At 48.5% G+C, this 26,449-nt stretch overlaps 3 protein-coding genes across 4 annotated transcripts in view; all 3 read left to right on the top strand.

The window, feature by feature from the left end:
* LOC144100779 (uncharacterized) overlaps positions 1-21,652 on the top strand; it is a 320,982-nt gene extending 299,330 nt beyond the window's left edge. Inside the window, exons 104-105 of the mRNA XM_077633622.1 lie at positions 20,738-20,848; positions 21,565-21,652. Of these exons, the coding sequence (XP_077489748.1) occupies positions 20,738-20,848; positions 21,565-21,623 (170 nt within the window). The 3' untranslated portion in view covers positions 21,624-21,652. The remainder of the gene's footprint in view (positions 1-20,737; positions 20,849-21,564) is intronic.
* On the top strand, positions 3,589-15,214 carry LOC144101456 (uncharacterized). The gene is made up of 5 exons (XM_077634636.1): positions 3,589-3,817; positions 4,229-4,257; positions 10,849-10,962; positions 12,575-12,682; positions 15,132-15,214. Exons 1-5 carry the CDS (start codon positions 3,738-3,740, stop codon positions 15,212-15,214), a joined length of 414 nt encoding a protein of 137 aa, XP_077490762.1. The 5' UTR covers positions 3,589-3,737.
* Positions 21,653-25,582: 3,930 nt separating the features above from the next.
* Positions 25,583-26,449, top strand: part of Ucp4A (Uncoupling protein 4A) — a 34,095-nt gene continuing 33,228 nt past the window's right edge. The window contains exon 1 of one of the 2 annotated variants that reach the window (XM_077633617.1): positions 25,583-25,900. In XM_077633617.1, the coding sequence (XP_077489743.1) occupies positions 25,798-25,900 (103 nt within the window). In that variant the 5' untranslated portion in view covers positions 25,583-25,797. The remainder of the gene's footprint in view (positions 25,901-26,449) is intronic. The other variant, XM_077633618.1, reaches the window with a different exon arrangement.

The following is a 26,449-nucleotide window of genomic DNA, read 5'->3' as shown; positions in this document are numbered from 1 at the left end:
TTTGCTGAAAATTTTTCCGTCATCCTTGTTCCTATGTGTTTTATTGCTTCATCCCCTTCTAGTCGAATACCCTCATCTGTAACAATAAACCTTTGTTCTAGCCTAGTTTTATTACTCATTGCATTTAGATGTTTCCAGAATTTTTGGGCTGCTTTTCTATCCTTTTTATTTACTTTTGACATCCATTGGGCACCCTTTCTTCTAATTTTCTTATTAATCAAATAGGATGCGTCCCTTCTACACTTTATGAAGGTATCCCATTTTCTGTCTACTTCGGGTTTTGGTTCCCCCCTCTTCTTGGAATATCTGTGTTCCCTGGATGATTCCTTGCGCTTTTCTATTGCCCTCTTGACCTCCTCATCCCACCAACTCTTGGGTTTGCATCTTTTTCCTTCTAGCTTTACTCGCACCTTAGCTAGCTCTAGCTCCAGTAATCGAGTTAATTTGGTATAAGTCCATTCTGTTTCACTATCCTCAAAAATTACTTTCTCGATTTGTTTGGCTGCTACTTCCAATTGCTTTTCTGAGTAAAAATTTCCCCCTGATTGTTTATCTTGATCTGGCGGTTTCGAATGGCAGTCAGAAAATTTGATTCCCGTGTCCGCCCTGTGTGCCGATATTTTGCTGAGAATGTAAGCCGCGTCACATCATCAAGAACCAAGGTTTCTGTGATGAAGTCACTGAAGTGAGGGATGTTCTCGTTAAAATGAAAGTGCATAAATTTTGATGGCACACCAACCGACACATGCCGCAACAGCCAATACAGAAACATGTGGCGCATCGGTCTTTGAAGCTGATCCTTTCGCGCCGCAGTCGGTGATATTGATTCTGCCCCCTTTTCCTTTTCTCCCGCATACTAGGGTACGATTTTGCTTTGCTCTGAATCTCCGGAATAATGCATTCGCACTTAGAGAACATTTCTCCCTTTATCCCTCTTGAATTTCACGCCCGCGCGGCCATTGTAGCCGCCACGCATTCTTTGCGTGCTTCCAGAACTATGTCAGTCGCATTGTGTCGGCCGCTATCGGCAGCTTCGCGGCGCCGGTCACGATCACTTTGGCGTTGGGTGATGTCAGTGCGGCGACAGCTGTTTGATTCTGTGCTCGTGACCTTCGATGTGGAGAAGTGTGCACCGGGGCCGGCATGGATACGAAGCAATCCACTACCTGCACAGTAAAAAAATGTGCACCCCGAAATGTGTAACGCTCATGACGGCACCCTTTCGACACCCCTACATGTTATTGTTTTCTTTCTTTCGTTTGAAAAAGGTTGCGCTGAGCAGGTTCGCACCTTTGATGCACCCATGCAAAGGGGCGCAGGTGCAAGGCTGTTTAAGCTCCTGCGGGTGCAAAGGTGCGTCAGGCTGTGCGGGCGTTCTTTGACTTCTTGAACAATACTGCAGTAGTTGAATCAAGCGTGCTTTTAAAATTATGTGAGCTATTCGGGCTTCCTAAACGACAGCTGCAGGCTTGATGCGAGCAGCTATGACTGCAATTTGCGCCTCCATAATGTGATAATTAACTGAGTTTAAGCATCAGTGGCCCCAAATAGGGGCTCGCCGAACTGGCATACACAAACTTGCCGAAAGTATGCGCGCCGCAGCGCTGTCTTCTGTGTTGTACTTATTCCAGTTAGGCTTACACCTGCCTATGCTTCTTTAGAGAAACAGATGGCCATTACTGCATGTGAGCGGGTTTGGGGAAGGCTAGCCGCCTTTACCAAGCTCTTTTCTTTTTACTTCTTTTTGAATATATTCAGAAAAATGATGCCCTGAACATCGCGCAGACACCACAAATGTGAGTTCACTGCAGATACGCTCAGAAACTCTGGAAATACACATGTGGGTTTTACAACTATATTTGGATATGCCGTAACTGTAGTGCAAAGTTAGACAGATCATTGGCAGCTTCTCGTAGGGAGTGTCTAGCTTCCCTCCAAGAGTGCATCTAAAAGAAATTGATCAGCGTCTTTTATACTAATCAAAACGTACGAAACTGTAGAGCGGTCGACAAAGCAGTTGTAACTCGCCGACTGTCAGCAATCAACCGCCTTCATGAGTGCCCTGTGAAACAAGAAAAGTATTTCTTACAGTTTCATTTATACGCGTTTCTATGGGCCAAGCTCTCGTTCCGCGTCCGCGCCTGGGGGTCACTGCCACGCGTGGGTGTTTTAAACACGCTTCACCTTCGAAATGACGCTACATACTTTCATAACCTGTTCGAGGAAGAATTTGGTGGCTCACGAAGAGACGGGGTTGGTCTGTAGGAGCTTTCACAGCCTTGCGCAGAACGTTTCGTTACTACATGACGGAATTTCTATGTTGTGTTATCATTGTTATGCTCGTTATACTGAGTAATACCCGCTTTTACCATTAAGCTGCGGTACACCCCTACATCTTGCAAGCACGAAATCCCAGCGCAGACAGGGTGGGGTAGTAAGTTACAAGCACGCCTATTTAGTCGCTACTTATAGGTGCCGCTTCCTGGGACCACGCCAGATGCAGCATATCGTGCGAATGGTCCTAGCGTTGCCTTAGGGGCCTCAGGCATTGAAAATGGACTAGCTCGGTTTGATCTTAACGGTGCGTTGTTTTCAGTCAGTGCGATCTGGAGTGAAGCGTTCGCTTCAAACCTATTAATTTACGAGCCTCGTTACGCATATGTCGGGACGACGCTCTAACGAGTTTCATTCAAGTGATTTCTAAATGTATTTCATCATTAACGTGAACGCCGAAAGACGCGGCAAAATGTAAGGGCGCTTGTACAAACTCGTGCTTTGCAAGCATCTAAAGCAAATCTATCAGCTTACATTACCCTATACTTACGGGTTGATGATATCGTTGCAATTAACTTCTATAATGCTGAAATTAGTCCAACCTAATTCATCGCACAGGGCCAGAGATGCAGGTTCAGTTGCCGAAAAGAGCAATAATAGCTCAGCATTTTAAGGTTTCCAGAAACGACTCATAGCTTTTGTCTTTGCACACGCTACTATCGTATCCGCGCTGGAACTACAGAAGAAACGAGCGTAAAATAATTTTAGGTTGAAAACTATAGTTCACGATCAATCCTGCAAAAGCTGCCTCATCACTCAATCCTGAGCTTAAATAAATAAATAGCATAAGTATTGACATGTCGAACCCGCAGCGGCGCGAACGGATCAGCTTCGCCGGTCACTGCACGAGGGCACCATGTTATGGCCGATCACACTGTTGTGCTGTGCACTGCACGTCGTCGTCTTCATCAGCTAATACTACTACTCAACTGTTATCGTCGCCGACGGCGTAGCAAGGCCAAATCATGAGCCAGCTAGGCTAAACACATGCTTTCGCACGTCTACTCGGTTTAACCACGTTAAAACTCTACCAGTTGTTTTAATGCACTTTCAAACGTGGCAGATGGAAATATAAACGACACCATCATACAAACAGGCGAAAGGCAGGCAAAGCTCAGACCACACAACTCCAAGAAACGCGCTCTTTTGTTAGAAATGAAAATGGCGGTCGTATCCATTGTGTTAATGGTACTAAACGTAGACACTACAAGAACACTCGAGCCTCTTAGAGAACTAATTGTTGGCCCAAACTGACTTGCTGCTTTTGAAAGCAGGCAGAAACAGATGTAACATGCGGTAGTCTTCCAGCCCTGGAGTACTGAGCAGCAAAATATTTACGCTGGACCGGTGACCAGGCTGTTTGACTCACGCCTGCGGGCCATCCTTTTGTCGAAGCCCTTAAAATGAAGACGACGCTTGTGGTGCAAATTTTAGTGATCATTGCTGCATATATACTGCAAGAAAACGTTTGCCAGAAAACAAGGTTAGTACTCCTGCATTTCGTACCCTTGGCGTGTACGCATTCCTCTCTTATGCTGCTTCGATGAGTTCTTCAAACAGTGGCAGATATGACGCAACGAGAACATAAACTCATGCGTGCATGCATTCTCGGCAATAGAGTTTGTGGGCGGCTGGATAAGAAGCCAGCTAGTACTAAATCTGTTTTTCTTCACAACAATTTAAAGAACGCAGCCTCAATCATTTCTATTGGGCTATAGTCTCAGTTAATGCTCTGATATGCATTTGCGCAGAAAAACTAAATGTGCGGAATGGTCAAAAGGGCTTTGTATGAGGAAAATAGCCCAAGTTTGGCGTAGCTTGAGGTCTTTATAAATGAAAATACTTCTATTTTGCTGAGATACGAGCTCATGAACAAGCTGCTTTCATTTTCTAGTTCCCGGCAGGCTCCCGGCCCTTCCCATGGTAAGTAGACCTACCATCTTTCCTTCGGTAGTTACGTCTATGTACTCAATGGAAAAAAAGTTACAAACGCTTGAAAAAGGGCTAGGTATTTTTTTTTAGCCGGACAATCCTTGCAGCAGAGAATATCTGTTTTAGAAAAACTTGGATATCTCATTCATCTGCAGCAAGACTTTCGAGGCGAATGTACAATCACGCGATAAAAAGATCTCCAAGCGCATAAACAGCAGCAATGTTTTTAAATTGCAAAATTTGATTTCATTAGTTTCTTTGCATAGTTAAGAAGTCAGTGCAGGAGGGCTAACCTAGTTCGGGCAAAGCGGCTATAACACCACCCACTAGGAAAAATATAATCGTTAATCATCATATTCGATCATGTAGTGATGCACTACTTATTCATGTACGAAGTACAAACCATCTCTCTGTATGAGTGACTCATTCTTGTGTGCACGAACCCAAAATCTTTACTTCCGAAATGGACACTTTTGTTTAACCGACTTAGTGGAGACATGGGTTCAACTATCGGTGGCTCTTACGTCGAGCATTTTCTTACTTTCATGGTCGTTTGGCATCACACAATCTTCAAATTAGCCTGCCGCTTGTTTCTCGTTTTTGTAACTTGCCCGAGTTTGTAAGTCATTCGAAACGACCAGTACAAACCTTGGCAGACTGGATATGTATTAAAACCATACAGAAAAATGAAACTTGCTAAAAGTCACTTGACGTTTTGCCTGAGCAGGTGAAGGTGGCTATAGTAATGTTTTTTTTTGGGGAGGAAAAACTTTGACCCTCGTTTCATTAGTTTGAAAACCGAACACTTGGTAGGCTGATGTTCGCACTGATAACTAAGTCAGTAGCTTAAACTAACACCGCCACATGAAGCTCAGCTGTAGGATAGCAGTTGGCAACTGTGTAACTGATATATTCTGCAACATAACTGTGTTTCACAATCGGTGTATTCTCTGTTGTATGTGCACGGGTGGTTTATTTGGTCACGCTCAGGACGACGGAAGCAGTGGTGAAGCAGTGGTGGCCCGACAGGTCTCAATCGGAGCGATGGCAGTGCGGCTGGTATAGTGCCCATCTTCTTCACAGCGGCCCCGGGGGAAAATGGAGCCATCCTGGCGACTCCTGGTGCTGACAATACAACGGGGTCGTAGTACGGCTTGAGGCGTTGAATATGCACAGTCTTGCGGCCACGGCGGCGCAGATCGGCAGACGGCGTGAGTGGCTCAGTGATGCAATTAACTGGGGATGTGCGCTCCAGGACGCAGTACAGGCCGTGACATTTCGAATAAGTTTTTTCGAGAGGCCGGCAGTACTGGACGGTATCCACAGCCGCACGAGTGAACCAGGTGGGAAGGCCGATGCAAGCTCATAGCGATGTTTGTGGTGCCCATGAGTGTCTGATGTGAGCGACCTTGCGATCTGGCGGCAGTGTTCGGCGTGCTGGGCAGCTTCAGAGACAGTTGTACACTCAGATGCGGCGGGTTGGTCGGGAGGAACTGTGTCGATGATAGCGGATGGATGTCGCCCATAAAGCAGAAAAAAACGGAGAGAAGCCCGTGGTTGATTGTGTAGCGGTGTTATAGGCGTACGTTATATAGGGTTTGGTTTGGTTTAAAGGGGTTTAACGTCCCAAAGCGACTCAGGCTGAGAGACGCCGTAGTGAAGGGCTGCGGAAATTTCGACCACCTGGGGTTCTTTAACGTGCACTGACATCGCACAGTACACGGGCCTCTAGAATTTCGCCTCCATCGAAATTCGACCGCCGCGGCCAGGATCGAACCCACGTCTTTCGGGCCAGCAGCTGAGCGCCATAGCCACTCAGCCACCGCGGCGGCTTGTACGTTATATAGGGTAAAACGAGGTCCCACTTCGTGTGGTTGGCAGCGACGTGCATGGCCAGCATGTCAGCAAGGGTGCGATTAAAGCGTTCGGTTAGGCTATTGGTTTGCGGATGGTAGGCGGTGCAAGTCTTTTTCATTAGATTGCACTCGACGAGCAGAGCATTAACGATATCATACAAGAACACGCGTCCTCTTTCTCTGAGTACTTCACGAGGAGCACCGTGGAGAAGAATGAAACGCTGCAAAATGAAGGACGCCACATCACGAACTGTAGCAGCCGGGAGCGCAGCAGTCTCAGCATACCTGGTCGGGGGTCAATGCCAACAATGACCCAGCGGTTTTCAGCAGCGGTGTACGGCAGAGGGCCGTATAAATCGATTCCAACTCAGTCGAAAGGGCGAGGCGCGCAGGATAGTGGCCGCAACTTGCCAGCGTTGCGATGAGGCTGTTGCAGGCTGGGCACGAGTGGACGCACTTGAGGATTAAGTTATGAATGCCGCGCCAGTAGTACCTGAGACGCGAGTGAATGTCTTGAGTACTCCGGCGTGACCGCATTGCGAGTCAGCATGGAAACAGGTTCAGATTTGGTAGCTTAGATGGCGTGGAATGACGAGAAACCATTTGCGTCTGTCATGGTTATAGGGTTATCTCCGATCAAGAAGGTTATCGCGAATAGCAAGACGTGAAGCTTGGCCGCGAGGGGCGCGGGATGCCGTAACCGTAGATGGAGCGGATAGAAAGTCGAGAAGACAGGCAATCCATTGATCTTTACGATAAGTCATGTCGGTTATGGTGAGCGAAGGCGCAGCTGCATCGAGGGCGGAGTGGCTGGCAATCTCGGCCGGTAGCGGAGAGAGGGACAAAGCATTGGCCTCCTGATACGCGACCAGTAGATGACGCGTATGGTATATTCTTGGAGGCGCAGAGCCCATCAAGCCAGGCGGCCGGGGGGATCTTTTAAAGAAGAGAGCCAACAAAGGGCTTGGTGCTCCGTGACCCCGTCAAAAGGACACCCATAGCGGTAAGGGCGACACTTGCCGAGGACCCAAGCGATGGCCAAGTGCTTTTTTTTCGTTGCGGAGTAGTTGGACTCTGCTTTAATGTGGGTGCGGCTGGCATAGGCAACTTACACATTCTTCGAATCCAGATTTGTGCTGAGCGAGCACAGCCCGGAGTCCAATACTACTGCAATCCGTGTGTACGTCGGTTGGGGCTTGCGAGTCAAAGTGACGCAAGATGTGAGGTGCCTTTAGGAGACTGCGCAAGGTGTTGTAGGCGTCGTCGCAGGCAGGCGACCAACTCGAAAAATCCACGTTGCTGCCAAGGAGCTGAGTTCAAAGGACAACAATCGTACCAAAGTTTCCAATAAAACGCCGAAAATAGGAACAGAGGCTAACGAAACTGCGCAGTTCTTTAACCAAGTGAGGTTTATGAAAAGCAGTTACAGCACGAAGTTTGGCGGTGTCGGACGGACACCCTCCTTAGACACAACGTGACCTAAAATTATTGATTCGCGAACGGCAAAATGGCACTTTCTCAAGTTGAGCTGCAGACCGGCGTCTGTGAGGCAAGCCAAGACGTGCTTGAGCAGGGACAGATGTGCCTCGAAGTCAGGTGAAAAGAACACGACGTTGTCCAGATATCACAGGCATGACTTCCACTTCAGGACGCGCGAAATAGTGTTCATCATGCGCTCGAAAGTAGCCGGAGCATTACAGAGGCTGAAAGGCATGACGTTAAGCTCATACAGGCCGTCCGGGGTCACAAATGTGATTATTGGGCGATCTCCGGATGTCATGACCCAGAGCGCAAATCGAGATAAGAGAAGAGTTCTACTCCTTGGAGGCAGTCCACAGTGTCTTCAATATGTGGAAGAGGGTAAATGTCTTTCCGTGTTGTCTTACTCAGGCGGCGGTAATCAACGCAGAAATGAATAAAGCCATCTTTCTTCTTCAGGAGTACCACGGGTCATGCCCACGGAGGATGAAGGATGAGAGACCTGAATCACGCCGCTCGGAAGCAGGGTGTCAACGTGTTCCTGAATAGCATGGCGTTCATTGGCAGAGACACGGTATGGGCGCCGACGCAGAGGGGCATGACCACCGGCGTCGGTGTGGTGGGCGACAGTCGACGTACGGGTCAAAGTGGGTTGATGGGAATCGAAAGATTAAAGAAACTGATGAAGCAGCGCAAAAAGTCCAGTTCGCTGAGATGCAGGAAGGGTTGCGTCAGTGAAGCGAAGGAAAACGTCTGGAGGCGAAGTGTCCAGAGCGGAAATCGGCGGGCTGAGGGCGTTTACAGCGAGGGACGGTATTGTAGAATGAATTCAATTAGCTGCACGATTCCGAGACTCACCGCCACGCACAGCGAGAGGACACGCCAACGTATTCGTCACAAACAACGCAGTAAGGCGAGCTGGCAGGGCAAGTACGGCGTGAGGTAGGGGCAGTGACTAGCGGCGGAGAAATATGGGCGTTGGCGCAAAAATTACGGTTCCGTCTCGAAGTCACAAATGATAGGCACAAGGACAGCAGAGCAGGCAGGCAGGTCAACGTTTTCGGTAACGACGGCTTTGTGAGAAGCAGCAGAAGGGGCAGCGTCCGACGAGGAATCGCTGAGCACGCAAAGAACTCGAGTTTGGCATGGCATAATAGATGACGGCGTTGTGGCGCTACTGGAATTCCCAACCCAAGATTATGTCATGAGAACACGTTAGCAGAGTGACAAATTGAATTGCGTAGAGAGCGTCGTGTATAACGAAGCGGTCAGTGCACGTCGCTAACGGCTCAGCAGGCTGCGCGCTTGCCGAGCGCAGCGAAAATCCAGAAAGTGGTGTGGTCACCTCTCGTAAGGAACGGCAAAAGGTGGCGGCTATCGCTGAAACTGCAGCACCCGTATCGACGAGCGCCAGCACAGAAACGCAAATCTTCTATAATATTGTAGGCAGAGAAATGAGGCCTTTGACACTTGGCTGACGGCGCAGTTCTGGCCTCAGGAACTGCGACATCTAGTTTTCCTCTAGCGGAAGAGTGGCGCGCCGGCGCATGGCAGAGAGGGAGCGGCGACGCATTGAAGGTGACCGCTGGTTAGAGAAAGCGGAGCGGTCACCTGCAAGAGGGCGTGTCCGGGGCAGCTCGGCTGTCGCTGAGTATTGAGTTTGAGGAGGCAGTAGCCGGGGTCTCGGGGAGGTAGTGGAGATACTGGCACACGACGACGACAACGCCGGGCCACGTAACAGGTGGGGTGATTAGCATAACAGAGAATAACAGATGGTGTGATTGTCACCTGTATTTCCGAATGGAGGTAGCGGTCGGAAAAAAGGCCTCGGCGCTTGAGGAATCTGAGGCACAGGCGCTTGAGGCATAACGTAGCTAGAGCAGTAGTTAGGTGGCCTCGGCCATGCAACGGCTTCAGAGTAGGTCAATATGGCAGCGACAGAGGCGGGCTGAGGTGCTGGTGCCGCCCACCTGACCGGTGGAAGGTCTTCAGCCATACGTTCGGAGGGCGCCCGGAGTGGGACGGCAGAAGGGAGAGTTAACGAGCAACTTCCTTACGTATGAAGTCTTTGAGCTGTTGCGATAGGGGTCAGGTGCAGCGGAAGCGACTCGACAGGCTGGCGAGTGAGTAGCCTCTGAGCTCGTCGTAGCTTTGGAAGAGACTGACAGCTTCTGAAATGGTGTGGATATCCCAGAAGAGCAGCATTTGAGGAGCGTTCTCCTCGATGCCCTACAGGATATGCATTATTCTGTCAGCATCGGATATCTGGGCGTTCACGCGCGAGTGCAGGTTGACCACATCTTGGATGTAGCTCGTAAGGGTCTCTCCCGAATGCTGCGAACGTTCCCGCAAACGTTGCTCGGCACGCAGCTTTCGGACAGCAGGACGACGGAATAGTTTTGAGAGGCTCTTCTTGAAGGTGGCCCCCGTGGAGAGGTCCCCTTCCTGGTATCGATACCACAGGTTCTCAACTCCGGTGAAATAGAAGATGACGTTATTAAATTTCGTAGCGCCGTCCTACTCGTTGTACGTGCTAACCTGTTCGTCGGATGTAAGCCATTCTTCCGCATCGTGGTCGTCAGTCCCGCTGGCGGAGGGAGCACAGAACGGCCGGGCCAACCTGCACGACTTGAGGGATGGCGTCTGCGGGCATACCGTGGGTCGATAGCGTGCAGCTGCGGTGTTCCAGGTCGTACGGGGGCGGCATACCGAACCTCCACTAAATGTAAGGGTGGTTTTCGTGGCGCCGAGAAAGACGGCAGCAGCGGTGAACCAGTATAATACAGCATTTTGGGCGAGTTGGTTACCTACATTCATTATTACAGCGCAAAGACGGCACAGAACAAGAAGGGGACACAACAGCGCTGTTGTGTCCCCTTCTTGTTCTGTGCCGTCTTTGCGCTGTAATAATGAATGAAGGTGAACCAGTGATGGTCGGCCGTCGGTAAGGCTTCTTTCATCATCACATCACCAACTTCTTCATTACATATGTGTGTGAGTGCTTGAGTGTGCTTGATTTCATCATTCACCTTTTCTTTTTATCTTTTCCTCGTTTTTTCACCATCCTCTTCTCTGATCTTCTCTTCTTTCACCCTCACCTTGAGTAGCATGCCAGGGCGACAACCAGGCAGACCTCTCCTGTTATATTAAAGTCCCTCCGCCTCCTCTTTATCACATAGGGAATATTTATTGTTGAACAACTCCGCACGACTGCCGAGAAACGCTTTTGCATCCTTCTCGTTAATAGGGAACTGCACCCCAGCTGCCTGCAAGAAAACTTGCGAAGAAAAAGAGCCGGATAAGGTACTACTGGAGACCAGTTGCCCCGCATCTTACATATGCCACTGCACGTACCAAGAGGGTAAGACTGCCAGATTTTGATGCACTATGCGCCGGAGAAAGAGAAAACGAAGTCGCTTGCGTTGTTACTTGTGTGTATCTTGGCGTTTATGCGTTCCACTTCATCGAGAGGAAGTTCACGAACGTCGCCTTCGAGAGACCTCTGTTAGCAAAATCAACGAGAAAAACTTATGAGTTGGACGAATAACATCGCCCTACCGAATACGAAGCAGTGATTCGGACTGAAGGAGCCATATTTTGTTCGTGACCGCGCAGAGAAGGCGGTATCGCTACACTTGCGGTTGGATATATGCCAGATGCTTCAGAGAAGCCCGCGCAATTTTTAAAAAGTTTTTTTTTCAAGTAAGGACACCCATTTAGCCGTCATAATATTAGCGGTGTTGGCGGACACCACAGAAGATGTGAAACAGGTTTAGTAGTAAAGTGAACAGTCGGTCTAAGAGTTTATCTCTTTATTTTGTTTGAACAGCACTCCAGCCAGAGAGCCAGGCTTCAAGCAGGAGTGGGAGTCTAAGGCGTATATCCGATCGAAACCACTTCATGCGTAGGATCGCAACAAATCACCTTTAAAACTAACCAGAATTCGGCATTGCATGGGAAAGTTATTGTCGAACCACTCGGCACCACTTTTTCTTACCTTTGTTAGCGCTTTTTAATACTTCTCAACTTTTACAAATAGGCCGGCTGCAAAATGAGATTTGTAGCTGCCAGTTAGTATTAGCTATACTAGTTCTTGGAATTTCGAAAACGCGATTACCCTCGCCGCTGTGAGTCAACAAAGTTTGGCCACGGCGGACGGAATTGTGAAATCGTGCGCCTGCAGTACGACGTCCTCGAGACTCGTCCAGCCGAGGGAGGCTCCTCCACCGGCCGAGGTGGGGACACAGGGGCGCCACGTAGTGACGGAGTGGGGACCGGAGGCGTGTGGTTTTCGAATTTCTCCAGAAATGTCCTAAATCTCTTGAGCCACAGCGGCGAGTGTTAGGGCACTCCCTAAATCCTAAAAACTGTAAAGGCTACTACTACTGGCCAGCTAAAAATATCTAATTTCAGCCAAGCGCCTATTTTGGCAGTTTAGCAGTTAAGTCCTGTAATTTAGTTACTTTTTAGTAAAAACTCGTCAAAATCAGCGCGGTGCTGGCTGTGGGAATGAAGCCAGACAGCCGCTGTGCAGCAAGCGCAAAGGTGCGTCTCTCGCCGAGATCTGCGAGATTTGCTCTCCAAGTAGCCACGTTGTTGAGGGGAGATGGCCACGGCCCAGCACGGCCATGGGGCTGCGTACACAATATCGTATCATGGTAATTTGTGGTTGTAGTGATTGATGACTGAATGGTGCGTGGTAGGCGATGACGAGTTGATGAACTTAAAATTGGAAAAAGGGGGCTCAAAGCTGTCAAAATTATCAAAATGAAGAGCCAATACTTGATGATGCTAACTAAGAAAGTTTAGAGTGCGTATTTGATCAATAAATTAATAGAAACAATTGAAAAGAAAGGAAAAATGCGTTCAAAGGTGTAAAACTGCTTGGAAAGCCTAACCAACTACTCTATCGCGTCATACCCTTAAGGCGGAGTTTAAATGTCGTCTCCAATTTCTGTACAACCTTTTTTCAGATTGCACGGAAGACATATGCAGCGCCTACTGCAAGGAAACATACCCACCTGAAGAACTGCTGGAGTCCAAATGCATTGACAATTTCTGCTACTGTAACAGGACGACGAGTGCGTATACTGTGCTGAGCATGGTTTGGAGTACAAACTTACGGCTGAATGAACGTAATAACTCCGGACTAGCGCTAAGGCTGGTGTGTAGCATAGGAAAGCGTTTTAAGCTAGAGTACCGAAGGCAGAAAGCTGGTCGATTTGTTTACCTCGAGCTCTTCAGTCAAAGAGAAGACTGGACGCACGCTGAACGTCAAATGAATTTTTGGTTGAATCAAAAGCACGATAAGCAGCTCAATGAATCATGCCTATGTCGCGCTGGATAAATAAAAAAATTACACAAGAAAAAAATCATTTTTCCACCAGTAGCAATCTGCTTTTGAGAATGTTCAGTTGCTTTTGTTAGCATGCAATAGAAGGACGCCATCGCTTTGTCGCAAGATGAACTAAAATTTCCAGGAAGCAGACTGCCGCAACGGCTGAAGCGATAGCTCTTGTTGCTTTGCTGTGTTATGGGCTTTATTTTTTTATTTTGCTTTTTGATCCAGTGTCGCAGGAGCATGCCCCACCGAACTGCATAAATGGGTTTTTTGTCAAAGTGCAAACTTTCTGTTCGTGTTTAGAGCGAGGCCCATCGTTTCTTTCTTGGCTGTTCACTGAGGAGCTATTACTTTTACACTGTACTGGAGAAAAGCGACTTTATCTTTCGCCCTGCGACTGCTTGTCTTTTCTGGTGTAAAGTATGCACATTTAACTACCAATAATTTCAACCCCATAATGACAGCATGTTTTTGCAATAAGGGAGACTTTCTGTTGAGAGAGACCTTGCATTACACTTGACATTTATGGGACTCAAACTTCATGTCAACCATCCCGGCATTCAGAATGAACCAAAACTTCGAAATAAGCAAGTTAGAATTAAAGCAGATTCCAGTGTGGAGAGAGAGTGACTACTGCATGTTCGATATAGAGGAAAATTCTCTCACTGGCGCCTGCCTCAGTCAGAAGAGCCGCTCCTTACCTCGAGGTCACCTGTGCTCGAATTTCGGCGTGTGCATCGAAAAAGTTTGTCGCATCCCCGAAAAAAAGACTTAGAGCAACTCTGCAGCAAAGAACTCATTTTTAGAACTATCATCCTTGTTGTGCCCTCTTAAATATGCCCTCGACAGCCGCAGAGCGAACCGGTGTACATTACAGACTATTCGAAGAAAAGTGCAGGTGAGTCGGAGAGCTATCTTCGAAAGAGCGCTACTTCTTTAGGCAAAACACGAATATGAAAGGAGTGCTGAGTCACCACTTCTGTTTCCTTTAACAAGGCACTGCTCAGCGTCCTGCTGATTAAGAATGGGTAGCGTGAGAAATCGAGAGCCCTCGAAAATTCGGAAAAAGGAAGATTAGAAAAAAAAAGAAATATCGAAAGTAGGCAATGCTGTTAAAAATGGAGCACTTTTTGGAAACAGCGGACAGGCTAGCACAGAGCGCACAAAACGTCACAGCGTAAGACTATGTGCACTTGTAAATTCATGTCCACAGAAATCAAAGGCGGTTTCTTTAACGAAATGTCAATGCACTCATTTGAGGCTCTGGGCTTTTCACTCGTTTTCCTTGTCATCCAAGCTCACAGGTCTCATGGAACACTTCTCAAAAAAAAAAAAACAACATGGTTAACCCGTCCGTCTACCAACTCGATTATGCCTACAGCGTGGTCTCTTGAAGACGCGGGTGGTTTTTATTCTTCGCGAGGCGAGCTTATTCTAGATGCAGAATTGGCTGGACATCTGATATGGGACCCCCAGGGAGCATTTCGGCGTTAGCAACTGTTAGAGGAGCGCGTGGTATAGAAAAAAGATTGAACCACCCAGCGCACCTTTGGTATTTCGGCCTTGAGCCATTGGCGCAAATGCCTCATGAAAATGACAACAACGCAGGCATTTTCTAGCGCTCAGGCTAAGGATCCTGTGAAGTGACGCTGACGACAAACAGATGTTAATCGGCATCAACCCAATGCCGCGTTCTGATGACAAAGAGGAGACTTTCACCTAAAGTGGAGTGCTACTGTGCTGAGCTAAACAGGAAAAAAAAATGAAATACCGCTGCCACCAGTTGGGTGAGTAAACTCCGGCGTGTCGAGACAGCTATTTTGAACAGGTTAGGCTACCTTCTAGGTCTTGGCGTGGCAAGTATTATTGGAGTATCGATAAATTGGAGATTCAAGTCCCTTAGCAACAAATATGACTTTTGGTGCCGCGGAAGTGTCAGTATCGAGAAAAAAAGCCATAGTCAGTTCTTGCTTAGCGCCAAAATTTAAGTTGCCCTCAGCTTTCATTTACGTTGAACAACTCCACACCACGACGGGTGTTGCACTTTACAAAGAGCCACCTTTCCAGACAACTTGTCTTTTTTGTCGTGGCCCACGTGGAATATTATCAGTGACCAGTGCGTGAACGCGCGCGTTTTCAGTCATAATTGCTAAGCTGCAAGCTCCCGAGAAAATTCACCTTTTTCACAGCCTGCTCAGACGAGACACGCGTCTTCAAACGGAGGACCTGCTTCGGAAATGCTGGGTGCATGTCGGACTTTGAAGCACGTTAAGCAAACCTATGCTGGGCTGCAAAAAAATTACATTTCCTAAAGGCACGAAGTCGGATTCGACAACGTTAGCGATGTAGCCTGTGAATAACACTGTGAGCCAGCCGCCGGCATCTGGACGAGCCCGGACCGTTAGTTAAAAATCAACACACTGGGCCAAATTTCTGCCTTCCACATACACCAGTCGGAACAAGAGCGTGCATTTCCTGTTTCTCGCGAGGCCACTCAGCATCCTGCGGAGCTTGCCCACAGAAACCAGAGCATGATTCCACACACAGGATTCTATTCGTTTCGCAAAGCTTTTCTCATCCATATACGTTTGCGCTCTTTCCGTCTCCTTTTCCTGTGTTTGTCGCTTTTGAATGCGCAACGTGGTTCTTCAAAGTTCTTTTTAACGTCATCCCTTCTATGCCTTAAGGCAATCATCATCGTCACCCTGACTACACCCACTGCAGGGCAAAGGCCTCTCCTACGTCTCTCCAATTTACCCTGTCATTTGCCAGCTACGCCCACCCTATGCATGCTAACTTCCTAATCTCATCCTAGCACACCTAACTTTCTGCCGCCCCTTGCTACGCTTACTTTTTGGAATCCACTCCATTGCCCTTAAGGACCAGCGGTTATCTTTCCTTCGCAGTACATGCCCTGCCCAAGCCCATTTCTCTTCTTTATTTCGAATAGGATTTCACTAACCCACGTTTGTTCCCTCACCCAATCTGCCTGGTTCCGGTCTCTCAAAGTTACACCTAACATTTTTCTTTCCGTGGCTCGCTGTGTTGTCCTTAACTTGAGGTGGACACTTTTCGGTCGCTTCCACATTTCTGCTCTTTAAGTGAGAACTGGTAAGATGCAGCTGTTGTATACTTTTCTCCTGAGGGATATTAGCAAACCGCCATTCTTGCTTTATCAAAGAAAACGCTCCATATGCAGTCCACCACCCCATCCTTATTCTTCTAGTTATTTCCCTCTCATGATCCGGATCAGCTGTCACTACCTGCCCTAGGTAGGCGTATCTTGCCACTTCCAGCACCTCGCTGCCAATTGTGAATTGATGTTCCCTTGCTAGACTGTTGAATGTTACTTCGGTTTTCCGCCTGTTAATTTTTAGACCCACCGTTCTGCCCTGCCTAACTCATTGATCATGATTTAAAGTTTGACTTTGACTTAGCAAGGCAATGACGTCAGTGAATGGCAGATCACTCAGGTATTCTCCATTTACTCTTATTCCCAACTGTTCCCCATGCAGGCCTCGGAACACCTCCTGTAAACAGGTGATGAATAGCATTGGCCAGACCGTGTCTCCTTGCCTGACGCCCTTCCTTATTGGAATTTTATTGTTGATTTTATGGAGGACAATGATAGCTGCGTAATTATTATAGATGTGTTCCAATATTTTCACGTCTCTCCTACACCCTGATTCCGCAATGCCAGCCTGATTGGCGAGGTTTCCACCTGTCAAATGCTTTCTCGTAATCAATGAAGGCTATATATATATATATATATATATATATATATATATATATATATATATATATATATATATATATATATATATATATATATATATATATATATATATATATATATATATATAGCCTTCATTGATTACGAGAAAGCAGGGGGTCCTTGACATTCACCAGCACCAGATAACCGCTTTCCCGGCGTTGTCTACCGAATCCCATGCGGTGATTGTAACCACGTTTACATAGGCGAAACGGGAAAGTTCCCCAGAAGATTGAAAGAGCATCAGCGCGATGTTGATAACCACAAAGTGGCTTCCAATGCGATTGCCGAGCACGCGCACGAAAAAACGCATGATATCGCCTGGGACAACGCCGCAATTCTTTCCAAAGAGCGGAACCTGACGGCACGGCTTTTGCTCATGAGTCATCATTCATCCAGACGACACCTGATACTATGAACCGGAAGGAAGGGACGATGCCACCCGTGTACATACAGTCATTACGTCATATTCTGGGTATTTAAGTTTCGACCACTGCCATTTTAGCCTCATTGTGAACAAGGAACCCGTACGGGTTCCGAAACGTCAATTTGTTATTACTTTGACTTGGTCAGTGACTGTAATCTTTTGCTTCTACTAATGCCTGACCAGACGAGCTTTCGTCGAACCCTTGACTATGTCTAGCAGCTATCATGCCAAGAAAGCATTCACGCTCCACCTCCTAACACCCTTCCCATTTGACGACCTTCTCCCCCTCGCCGGGCCTTCCACCTCGGAGTGGAGGGCGTATTTACGCCCCACCAATGGTGAATGCTTTGCCAAGTGTGGCCAATGCGCACTTGTTGCGTGCGCTCCCAAAAACCCTTAGAGCATGGGGGGGGGGGGGGGTAGCGGTTCCGTCGCTCACGAGAAGCCCTCTACTCAGCTTCCTGAGCTCAGCCAGGAACCGGCAACCAAGTGGCAAGGGTGTCTGTCGTTTGGTGCCCAGCTTTCGCTGGTCGCAAGTCAGGGAATGGGTCGGCGTCGAGGGTTCATAAATAGAACACTTTATATAACAAGCGACGGCACAGGAATGCTTATCACTTGAAACGACACAGAGTGATCTGGAAGACAATGGAACACACGCACAGTATGACAGTGTCTAGCTTTCGCTGGTCGCAAGTCAGAGAATGGGTCGGCGTCGAGGGTTCATAAATAGAACACTTTATATAACAAGCGACGGCACAGGAATGCTTATCACTTGAAACGACACAAAGTGATCTGGAAGACAATGGAACACACGCACAGTGTGACAGTGTCCAGCTTTCGCTGGTCGCAAGTCAGAGAATGGGTCGGCGTCGAGGGTTCATAAATAGAACACTTTATATAACAAGCGACGGCACAGGAATGCTTATCACTTGAAACGACACAAAGTGATCTGGAAGACAATGGAACACACGCACAGTGTGACAGTGTCCAGCTTTCGCTGGTCGCAAGTCAGAGAATGGGTCGGCGTCGAGGGTACATAAATAGAACACTTTATATAACAAGCGACAGCACAGGAATGCTTATCACTTGAAACGACACAAAGTGATCTGGAAGACAATGGAACACACGCACAGTGTGACAGTGTCCAGCTTTCGCTGGTCGCAAGTGAGAGAATGGGTCGGCGTCGAAGGTTCATAAATAGAACACTTTATATAGCAAGCGACGGCACAGGAATGCTTATTACTTGAAACGACACAAAGTGATCTGGAAGACAATGGAACACACGCACAGTGTGACAGTGTCCAGCTTTCGCTGGTCGCAAGTCAGAGAATGGGTCGGCGTCGAAGGTTCATAAATAGAACACTTTATATAACAAGCGACGGCACCGGAATGCTTATCACTTGAAACGACACGAAGTGATCTGGAAGACAATGTAACACACGCGCAGTGTGACAGTGCGCTGCTGCGCGTCTCCGGAAGGCCGCTATCTCCGGCGACATCTTCCCTTTGTGGTACCCCGGAGCAGAGACTGTGTGGCTCCAGGGATCCTCGGATGTTGGGGGCTCATTAGGGGCCCGTAGGCCGACCTCCTGGCCATAGTCTTTATTCGCACACCGGCAAGCATTCAGCCGGTCGAGCACATCCCGCAAGAGTGAAAGCGGCACCGGCTGGTGGGGAAGAGACCCAAGTCGGCGGGGGTCCGCGGGGAATGCCTCAGGCGCCGGCACTGAGCGGAGGGCGAGGGAGACTCTCCAGCCTGGAAAGAAGGATCGGCCGAATGGCTGCGAAAAGAAACGAGCAAAGCTGGGCAGTAGAGACACGAGCAGACCCGAGACGACACCGCTGGGCAGTCGGCCCTCCGGCTCCCGAAGAGCCCAAACCATCGGGGAAAAGCTGAGCCTCAGACCACGAACGAGCCTCCGCAGTCCCTCCGTTCCTTCTGACGAAGACTCAGGCGCCGAAACAGCAGCAGCGTGTAAGGTTGGCCACCGCTGCCTCTGCATCGTCTGTCATTCTTCAATATGCCTGTTTTGTTCCAACTGCGTCTGGCGGTGTCTCTTTGCCTCTCCGCGCCGTGTGGACCGGCGCAAGTATGTGGTGTCCTCACAAAAGTAACAGAGAGATAGGCAACAATGCAACAAAAGATCTCGCAACTAAGTGCACTAACATATGAGAGAGGCAAACACACAGAAGCACAATTTGTTCACCGGACACTGCGACAGCCCGACGAACGTACGTAAGATCACGACGGGGCCGTCGCGGTGACTGGCGCGCGCTGCCTATAGCAGGTCCGTGCCTGGGCGAGTGCTGTTTTCCCAGGCGCCGCGCGGGGGTTCTTCGAAGCTAGAACTACGACACGGGCTGATTGACGGTGCTAAGTGTATTTCATATATGGGGCGTGCCGCGCCTGTCCCAAGCAACCCAAATCCCACTGATGGTAAGACCTGCAATAGAAGGGCAGTGGCGCATGGCATGACCGCTGCACCACTGCGGCAGGAGGGGTAGCAAGTAGAGAGAGACCAATTCCGCATATATGGATATTAGCTTATTGTCGCTGCCCGAACAATTGCATCCATGAACACTGAATCCGAAGAAAAACCCAACTGCTACCGCACCACTATAGCATTTGCCTATAACTACGCAAATGACTAACATTTATTTCCTTTTTTGCCGGTTGTGACAAGTAGAGAAACACCCCAACCATGTCGGTCCGTATGACATCGAAGTTTACGTACTTTCCTTTTTACGAGAACATCCATCACTTCAGTGACTTCATCAGAGAAACCTTGATTCTTGAGGATGTCACGCAGCTTACATACGTTCGCAACATACTAACTGCACACAGGGCGGGCACCGGGATCACAACTTCTGTCATTCGAGACCGTCAGATCGCATGGAAGCCATGCGATGGAATCGGTTCTTCGTTAACAGCTTGAAACCGAACACCTCTGGGTGTGAGCTGGAGATCTTTTTAACGTACGTTGCAGGACGTCCGTAAAGAGTACAGCGTCCCAGCTATCGAAAAATACATGTTCGATACACTCTCGAGACAATTAGTCCTCCATGGCAGAAATCTCTTGTAGCCAAGTTTTGGCAGGTAGCGTATTGCTATGCATTTTGAAGCAAAAGGTTTCAACTCCCGCTGGGACCCTAACTTTTTTAACCCGTTTTAGAACATCTTTATATGTACCTTAGCCTCCGCTGTTCAGGAGCCTATACATTGGTTTTGGAAAAATGATGCTATGGCCGCCGCCGACCATGCCTCGTGTTAAATTGCAACACTCTATCGCTCTCTGGATTGCCATCGTCGTCTTTACCAACTTCCATCTCCGTCGCGAACAGATCAGATCAGCTTAACCTCGACCGGAACTTACCCTGAGTCTAATATCGTCGGCAGACGAGCCAGCAAAAGAACACCATGAGCCAGTCTCGCTAAACTCATGTTTTTGCACGTCTACTCTGTTCAACTACGTCAAAACCCGAGAACTACGTTTTCGATGTCATGCTATGTTGCTCTCTTTTTTTTGCGAACGATGTCGTGTGTGCGTAGCGTGAAAGTAAGCTCCGGTGATTTCTTTTTTTTTTACCATCCACAGAGTGCAGCGAGGGGAGGTGCAGGCAGCTGTGCCAAGAGGCAGAGCCCGGACGACCAGTGCTGAACTCCACATGCGATGACGCTGTCAGCTGTAGCTGCGTTTATCGGAAAGGTAAGTGATACCGGGAGGTTATACAATGACTGCGCTCCCTTGGGTATAATTACGGAGAGAATTTCAGGCGCCCCTCTTACTTAGTACCCTTTGCCTCTAAATGGAAAACTAGAGCAGCAGTGCTTCGCTAAACGAGCCACAAACTATACCCGAGGCATCCGTACGTGGCGGATGCGAGGCAGCTAATCTGTGATCCTTTCAACAACGTCGTCATCAGAGACTAATACAGACTGTGAATTTCATGTGTAATGTGCGTCTTGGGATTCTCTGCTTATGGGTACAGCTGAAAGGCAGCAAAAAATTTTGAGCTTATATTCATGGAGTGCGCTGCTCTTAATGGCTAACGGCTTAAGGATTTGTGGCCCAAAAATGCACTTGATTTCGTGGCTAGTGCAATGAAGGAATTTCGACCACGTGAAGTGCTTCAACGTACGCCTATATATTAGTTGCCAAGGCGCTTTTCTATCTGCGTGTCGCTTGCCTCAAAGTTCGGTCGGCACGGTGGAGGTCGAATTCGTGGGGAGAATCGATCCCCACTGTACTGCTGCATCCTGATAAGAGAGACCTGGGAATTCAGAACTTTGGAACGCTGCACATGCTTCGTTCCGGTTTGATATCTTCACCCAAATGGCGGCGTCAGCCCCTCGCGTCCCCTATTAGGCTAAAGGTGGCCGACGCGAGTCTCTGTGCGTCATCTTCTCTTTCGGTTATTCCAGTTCTTACTGACCAGGATCGCCACCGCTTCAAGGCGTGGGGAGATTTGTCGGTTCACTGAAGCGTAATTACAGGCTGCCAAGTCCGTAAAGACACTTTTCATGGAAATAAAATTTTCATCTTTGTTTCAATACGTGCGCCCATGTGTTGGTTCGCCTTGTGAGCTGCTCTGCGCAGCTTCAGTGCATTTTCTGAGGCGAAGATATATTCATTTGTTTCGCGGATAACACCCACCAAGCTTACGCATACGTCACTCAGGGTGCCGAGAGTTCCGGCCACATCACCGCAGCGAAGCGAACTGCATTTGTTAATATGTATCTGAAGGACACTGCGGGCCTACTGTCGCGGCAGAATGCTGTTTCCAGAATTCAGTTGAAGCTGTGTAGCCACACGAGGAACCAATAGTGTGCGATATAATCGGATAGCAGGCTATCGGTAGGCGTTGTGATCACGTTGTAAAGTGGCGTTTCCAGCTATAAATGCCGCACTAAAAACTGAACCTGAAGCTGCCGCTCTTACTTTTCTTCGTTTCCGATGGTAAAAAAAAAGTGCACGGGAAGCTTAACCTTTGCCTAAGGAGCAAAACGCGACAGCGCTATCGGGTTCGGTTCGCATTGCCTATTCAACACTCACACAATGGTCTAGTTCCTAATTAGCAGATTCACAATTATTCATGTTAGCATCAGCACGTCTCCAAGACAGTTCGCAGCCGCGGTGGCGCACTTACAGCTCTTAGCTGCTGAACCGAAACATGAGGATCCGGGCCCCAGCGGTCGCATTTCAATGGAGGCGGACTCCTTGAGGCGTGTGTGCTGTGCGATGTCAATGCAACTTAAAGAACCCCAGGTGGTTTAAATTGTCCTCAACCATACACTACGGCACCCTCATAGCCTGAGTCGTTTTGAGCCGTTAAACGCTATGATTCAAACCAAACTCTGTGACAGCTCACTAACCCAAAGACCACAATGGATGCACCTTGAAACAATCAGATTTCGTGGCCTTATGGTGGCGTTCCAGTCTCGGAATCCGAAGGTCCGCGTTTCGTTTCTCATCGAAACCCTGTTTTCTTTTCAGCCCAGTTTAATTATAATTTGCTTCCATCTTAATCGTTAGCTCACTGCCAGCGACGCCGACGACGACGCCAGCTTTTCTGTGATGCAGGCTCTTAACGTTATCTCGTTACTATGTTCCATTTATGCCAATATATCGCTTCCCCACAGCCGTTTACGCGGTGCAGAAGTGACACAAAAATTCTCAGATGGTAACCGCGCCAGGGAAACACTTTTCTCAGCTTCAACTGGCATGGCCCTATCGATAAAACACACTACATTGTGAAGTGATTCGCGATTTATCGGCTACAGTGAAGTGTCCTCTAAACATATTGAATTACATAATGTATTAACTCGCGTAGGGACTACAGTGCCACTAGAACGGGTTTGCTGCCCAACACAAAGGAAGCCAACACTCTCCGAAACCATGGAGCATAGAGAATTTTCCCTGTTGTTCTTTTTCTTTGTGGCCCTGGTCAATATGTAACAGTTTATTATTTAATTGTGGTAATATAATTGATAAGAAAGCAGAGGAAAAAGCAACCACATGGCGACAGTGAAGTCCAAACCACGAATTTCGCGTCCGGTACTTTACCAACTGAGCTACGGCGGCGGCTATTAATGTTCTACTTTTGGGGGGTATTTGTCTGCGTGTGGCCTTGAGAGTGTTCACCAGTGCCACCCTCGTCCATAGCGGCGGACGTAGTACATCTTGCATTGCCGCGAGTTTAACGTGGGACGTGAACGAACGGTGAGTGCAGAAGCTGTGCAAGAACCCTTTTATCCTACCCATGACACCAAGACTGCCAGAACCGAGGCCTTCGTTAAGTTTTGGAGCGGACAAGGGAAACGAAATGAGAGACTCGTTTTTGACAAACTTATGAAGGGAGCCAACAGTCACCGAAACCAAGGCGCATAGGGGAATGATTTTTTTATGTGTAGTGCTAATCAGTGGGATAATAATACTTAGATTAATATATCGCTTAAAGAAAATTACTTATAAAGCAGCAGAAAAAACAACCTTGCCGCGGGTGGGATCCGAACCCACGACCTCCGAATATCGCGTCCGGTGCTCTTACCAACTGAGCTACGGCGATGGCTGTCCAGTCTGCTGCTCTCGTGGCTATTTATGTTTATTGGTGTAAGCGAACCTTGAGAGTGGTCACCTGCGCCACCCTCGTCCATAGCGGCGGACGTAGTACATCTTGCATTGCCGCGAGTGTAACGTGGGACGTGAACGAACGGTGAGTGCAGAAGCTGTGCAAGAACCCTTTTATCCTACCCATGACACCAAGACTGCCAGAACCGAGGCCTTCGTTAAGTTTTGGAGCAGACAAGGGAAACGAAATGAGGGACCCGTTAAGAAATACAAACGAGGGAAGCACACAGTCGCCGAAACCAAGAAGCATAGGAGGATGTTTCTCTAATTTGTGGTGCACGTCAACAGGCAATTAATAGTTTATGGTAACTAAAGTAACCATGTCGGCAAGTTGGTGTATTTCAGACACAACTTCAAAGTTCAAGTACGAGAACACCAGGAGAAGAACACAGGACAACGCTGGACTCCGCTGCTCCAGCGTTGTCCTCTGTTCTTCTTCTCCTGGTGTCTCGTACTTTAGCTGGTGAAGTTACTTGTCTGATAGTATATTATTTGATTACTGAAAGATAATCGCTAAGGAAGTATAAGAAAAGCAACCGCATGGCCACCGGTGGGATCTAACCCCACGTCCTCCAAATGTGGCTGCTAATTCGTTTGACGCTTTCGCACATGAAGCGAATACGAGTGTGCTTTTGGAGCTTACCTTAAACTGTGTGAACTTGGACTGAGTCGGGTCCGAGGAGGGGATTCTCCCACGTGGTCTCGCGTAGCTAGGTCTCCGCACAGTTTACAGTGTGGAGACCACACACACACAGTGCCTGGGTTGCTTTAGAACGTTAAACCCGCATCAACCAACCAACCAACCAACCAGCTTGTTTGTGTTAGTCTTTCGTCTCGTGTCCTGTTCTTGTTGCGCTGTGAGCAAAATGATGAATACTTACCAACTCGACCAAATTTCCGCCTTGCTAATTCCCCCTTGTGGGTATATGCCAATTTGTGAGGCAAACAGCAACGACAGCGTGCATGCAGCGTTGCCAAAGGGGTCCACGGAACGCCGGCCATCGTCCGATTCGAAAGGGGTTGACGTCATTCGAACCCCTCGCGTGAAGTGCAAAACGCATAATGTATTATAACGGCACCTGCAAACAATGCGAAACACGTTCCTTCTCCCCGCGGCCGCGTGTATTTTCCAGTAAAGGTTACGGTTGCGTTTTTCTATCGTTGTCGTCAGCAAAAAACGCCAGGCTAAAAATTGAATGCAAAGAGCATAGCTTCGCTGTCCAACCACCTTCACAGCGGCGATTGGACCCACAATTTTTTATTATGCCTTTTCTTGTTTTAACCGTTCGTTTATGTAAGCAAAGGCGAACAAGCAATGATCAAATACAACTTTAAAAAAAACAGCAGTTGTTAACACTGGGTATATCGTGTTGTATTACTCCGCTACCCAGTCACAAAAGTAAACAAAATAAGCTTTTAAATGTTTGACTCTAATAAACAAGCAAGGTATCAATATTCTAGAGCTTATAGCTTTTTTCTCCTGATTAGATTCTTCTTTAGGCGACAAGAGAAGTTTTAGCAACAGACTACTTTTTTTGTCGTGGAGGAATTCTGTGGGCCGGTCATGAATGTGGGCGGAGCTTCACTGCAGACTTAGCGAATAAAAAATTGTTTTGAGCGTTTTTATTTACAGCTGATATTTATAAATGAAGGTTAGTGTCTTATTTTTACTGAATATATTTCTAAAGCAACTATAATATCGCTGCCCACCCTGCCTCCTCTAAAAACACTAAAAAACCCACTGAAAACCACGACCCCTCGATTTTCAGTTCACCGCACTCTTCTCATGTTTGTGATCTCCACGGTACATGTACTACATCCGGCGCGGCTCAGCTGTCGACGCGCAAGGCCGTCGGCGAGGCCGGCTGTGCACCGCCGGCTAGCGAGGGGCTGGCGGTCTGTCGGTCCTCGGGGTGTCAGCGCCCCAGCAAGGAAGGAGCAGCCGGCCCGCCGCACGGGGATGGCCGGCGGCGACCGAGGCACGGCAGTCCTAAGAGCCTCTCCTGATCTGCGCGCGAGACCTCGCCATGGCCGCGACCATCGCTCGCATCCCTTCGGAGCCTCAGTACATCGACAGCTTCTTCTACAAGTACGCGCTGTCCGTGGCCGCCGCAGCCGTCGCCGAGACCAGTGAGTGGCTGATCGAGCACCCCGGCTGTTCGTTTCCTTTACCTGCAAGGATTTTGCGAGTGCTTGTTTATTTGCTCTCTCCGAGGAAATCTGCGTGGTGCAAGGTCAGGCGGTCCCGTCAAGGAGGCTGACTCGAGCAACAGGTTAAGCCGGGCTCAGCTGGCACGTGTCTTGTAACGGGGCAACAACGGGGTCGATCGGACGGGAAAACGTCAACTTGGAACCTCGATCTCATGCGTATTGCGCGAGGTCTCTCAACAAGCGGCGCGTTTCTCTGCGCTCGTGGGCAAACAAGGGCGGCAAGATGAGTGAAAACGTGAGTTGGAGGCGATTGCGGCGTGTTATCGCCCCCACTGGTATCACTCGAGCGGCGGCGGCTCAGGGGTTGCACACGAACTCCCGGAAGGCAACGGTGCCTTCCAGGTTACGTCTAGAGAACTACGTAATAGTTTGCCTTTCCACGCACCATTTCCGAATGGAACCGACTGCCAAGCGATATCACCAACCTGGTATCTTCAGAATCCTTCTTGTCTGCTGTTTCGGCTCATG

Source organism: Amblyomma americanum, chromosome 8, assembly GCF_052857255.1.
Source record: "Amblyomma americanum isolate KBUSLIRL-KWMA chromosome 8, ASM5285725v1, whole genome shotgun sequence".
Classification (NCBI taxonomy): domain Eukaryota; kingdom Metazoa; phylum Arthropoda; class Arachnida; order Ixodida; family Ixodidae; genus Amblyomma; species Amblyomma americanum.
Note: the sequence above shows the minus strand (reverse complement) of the source record. Positions and strands in the feature narration are given on the sequence as shown.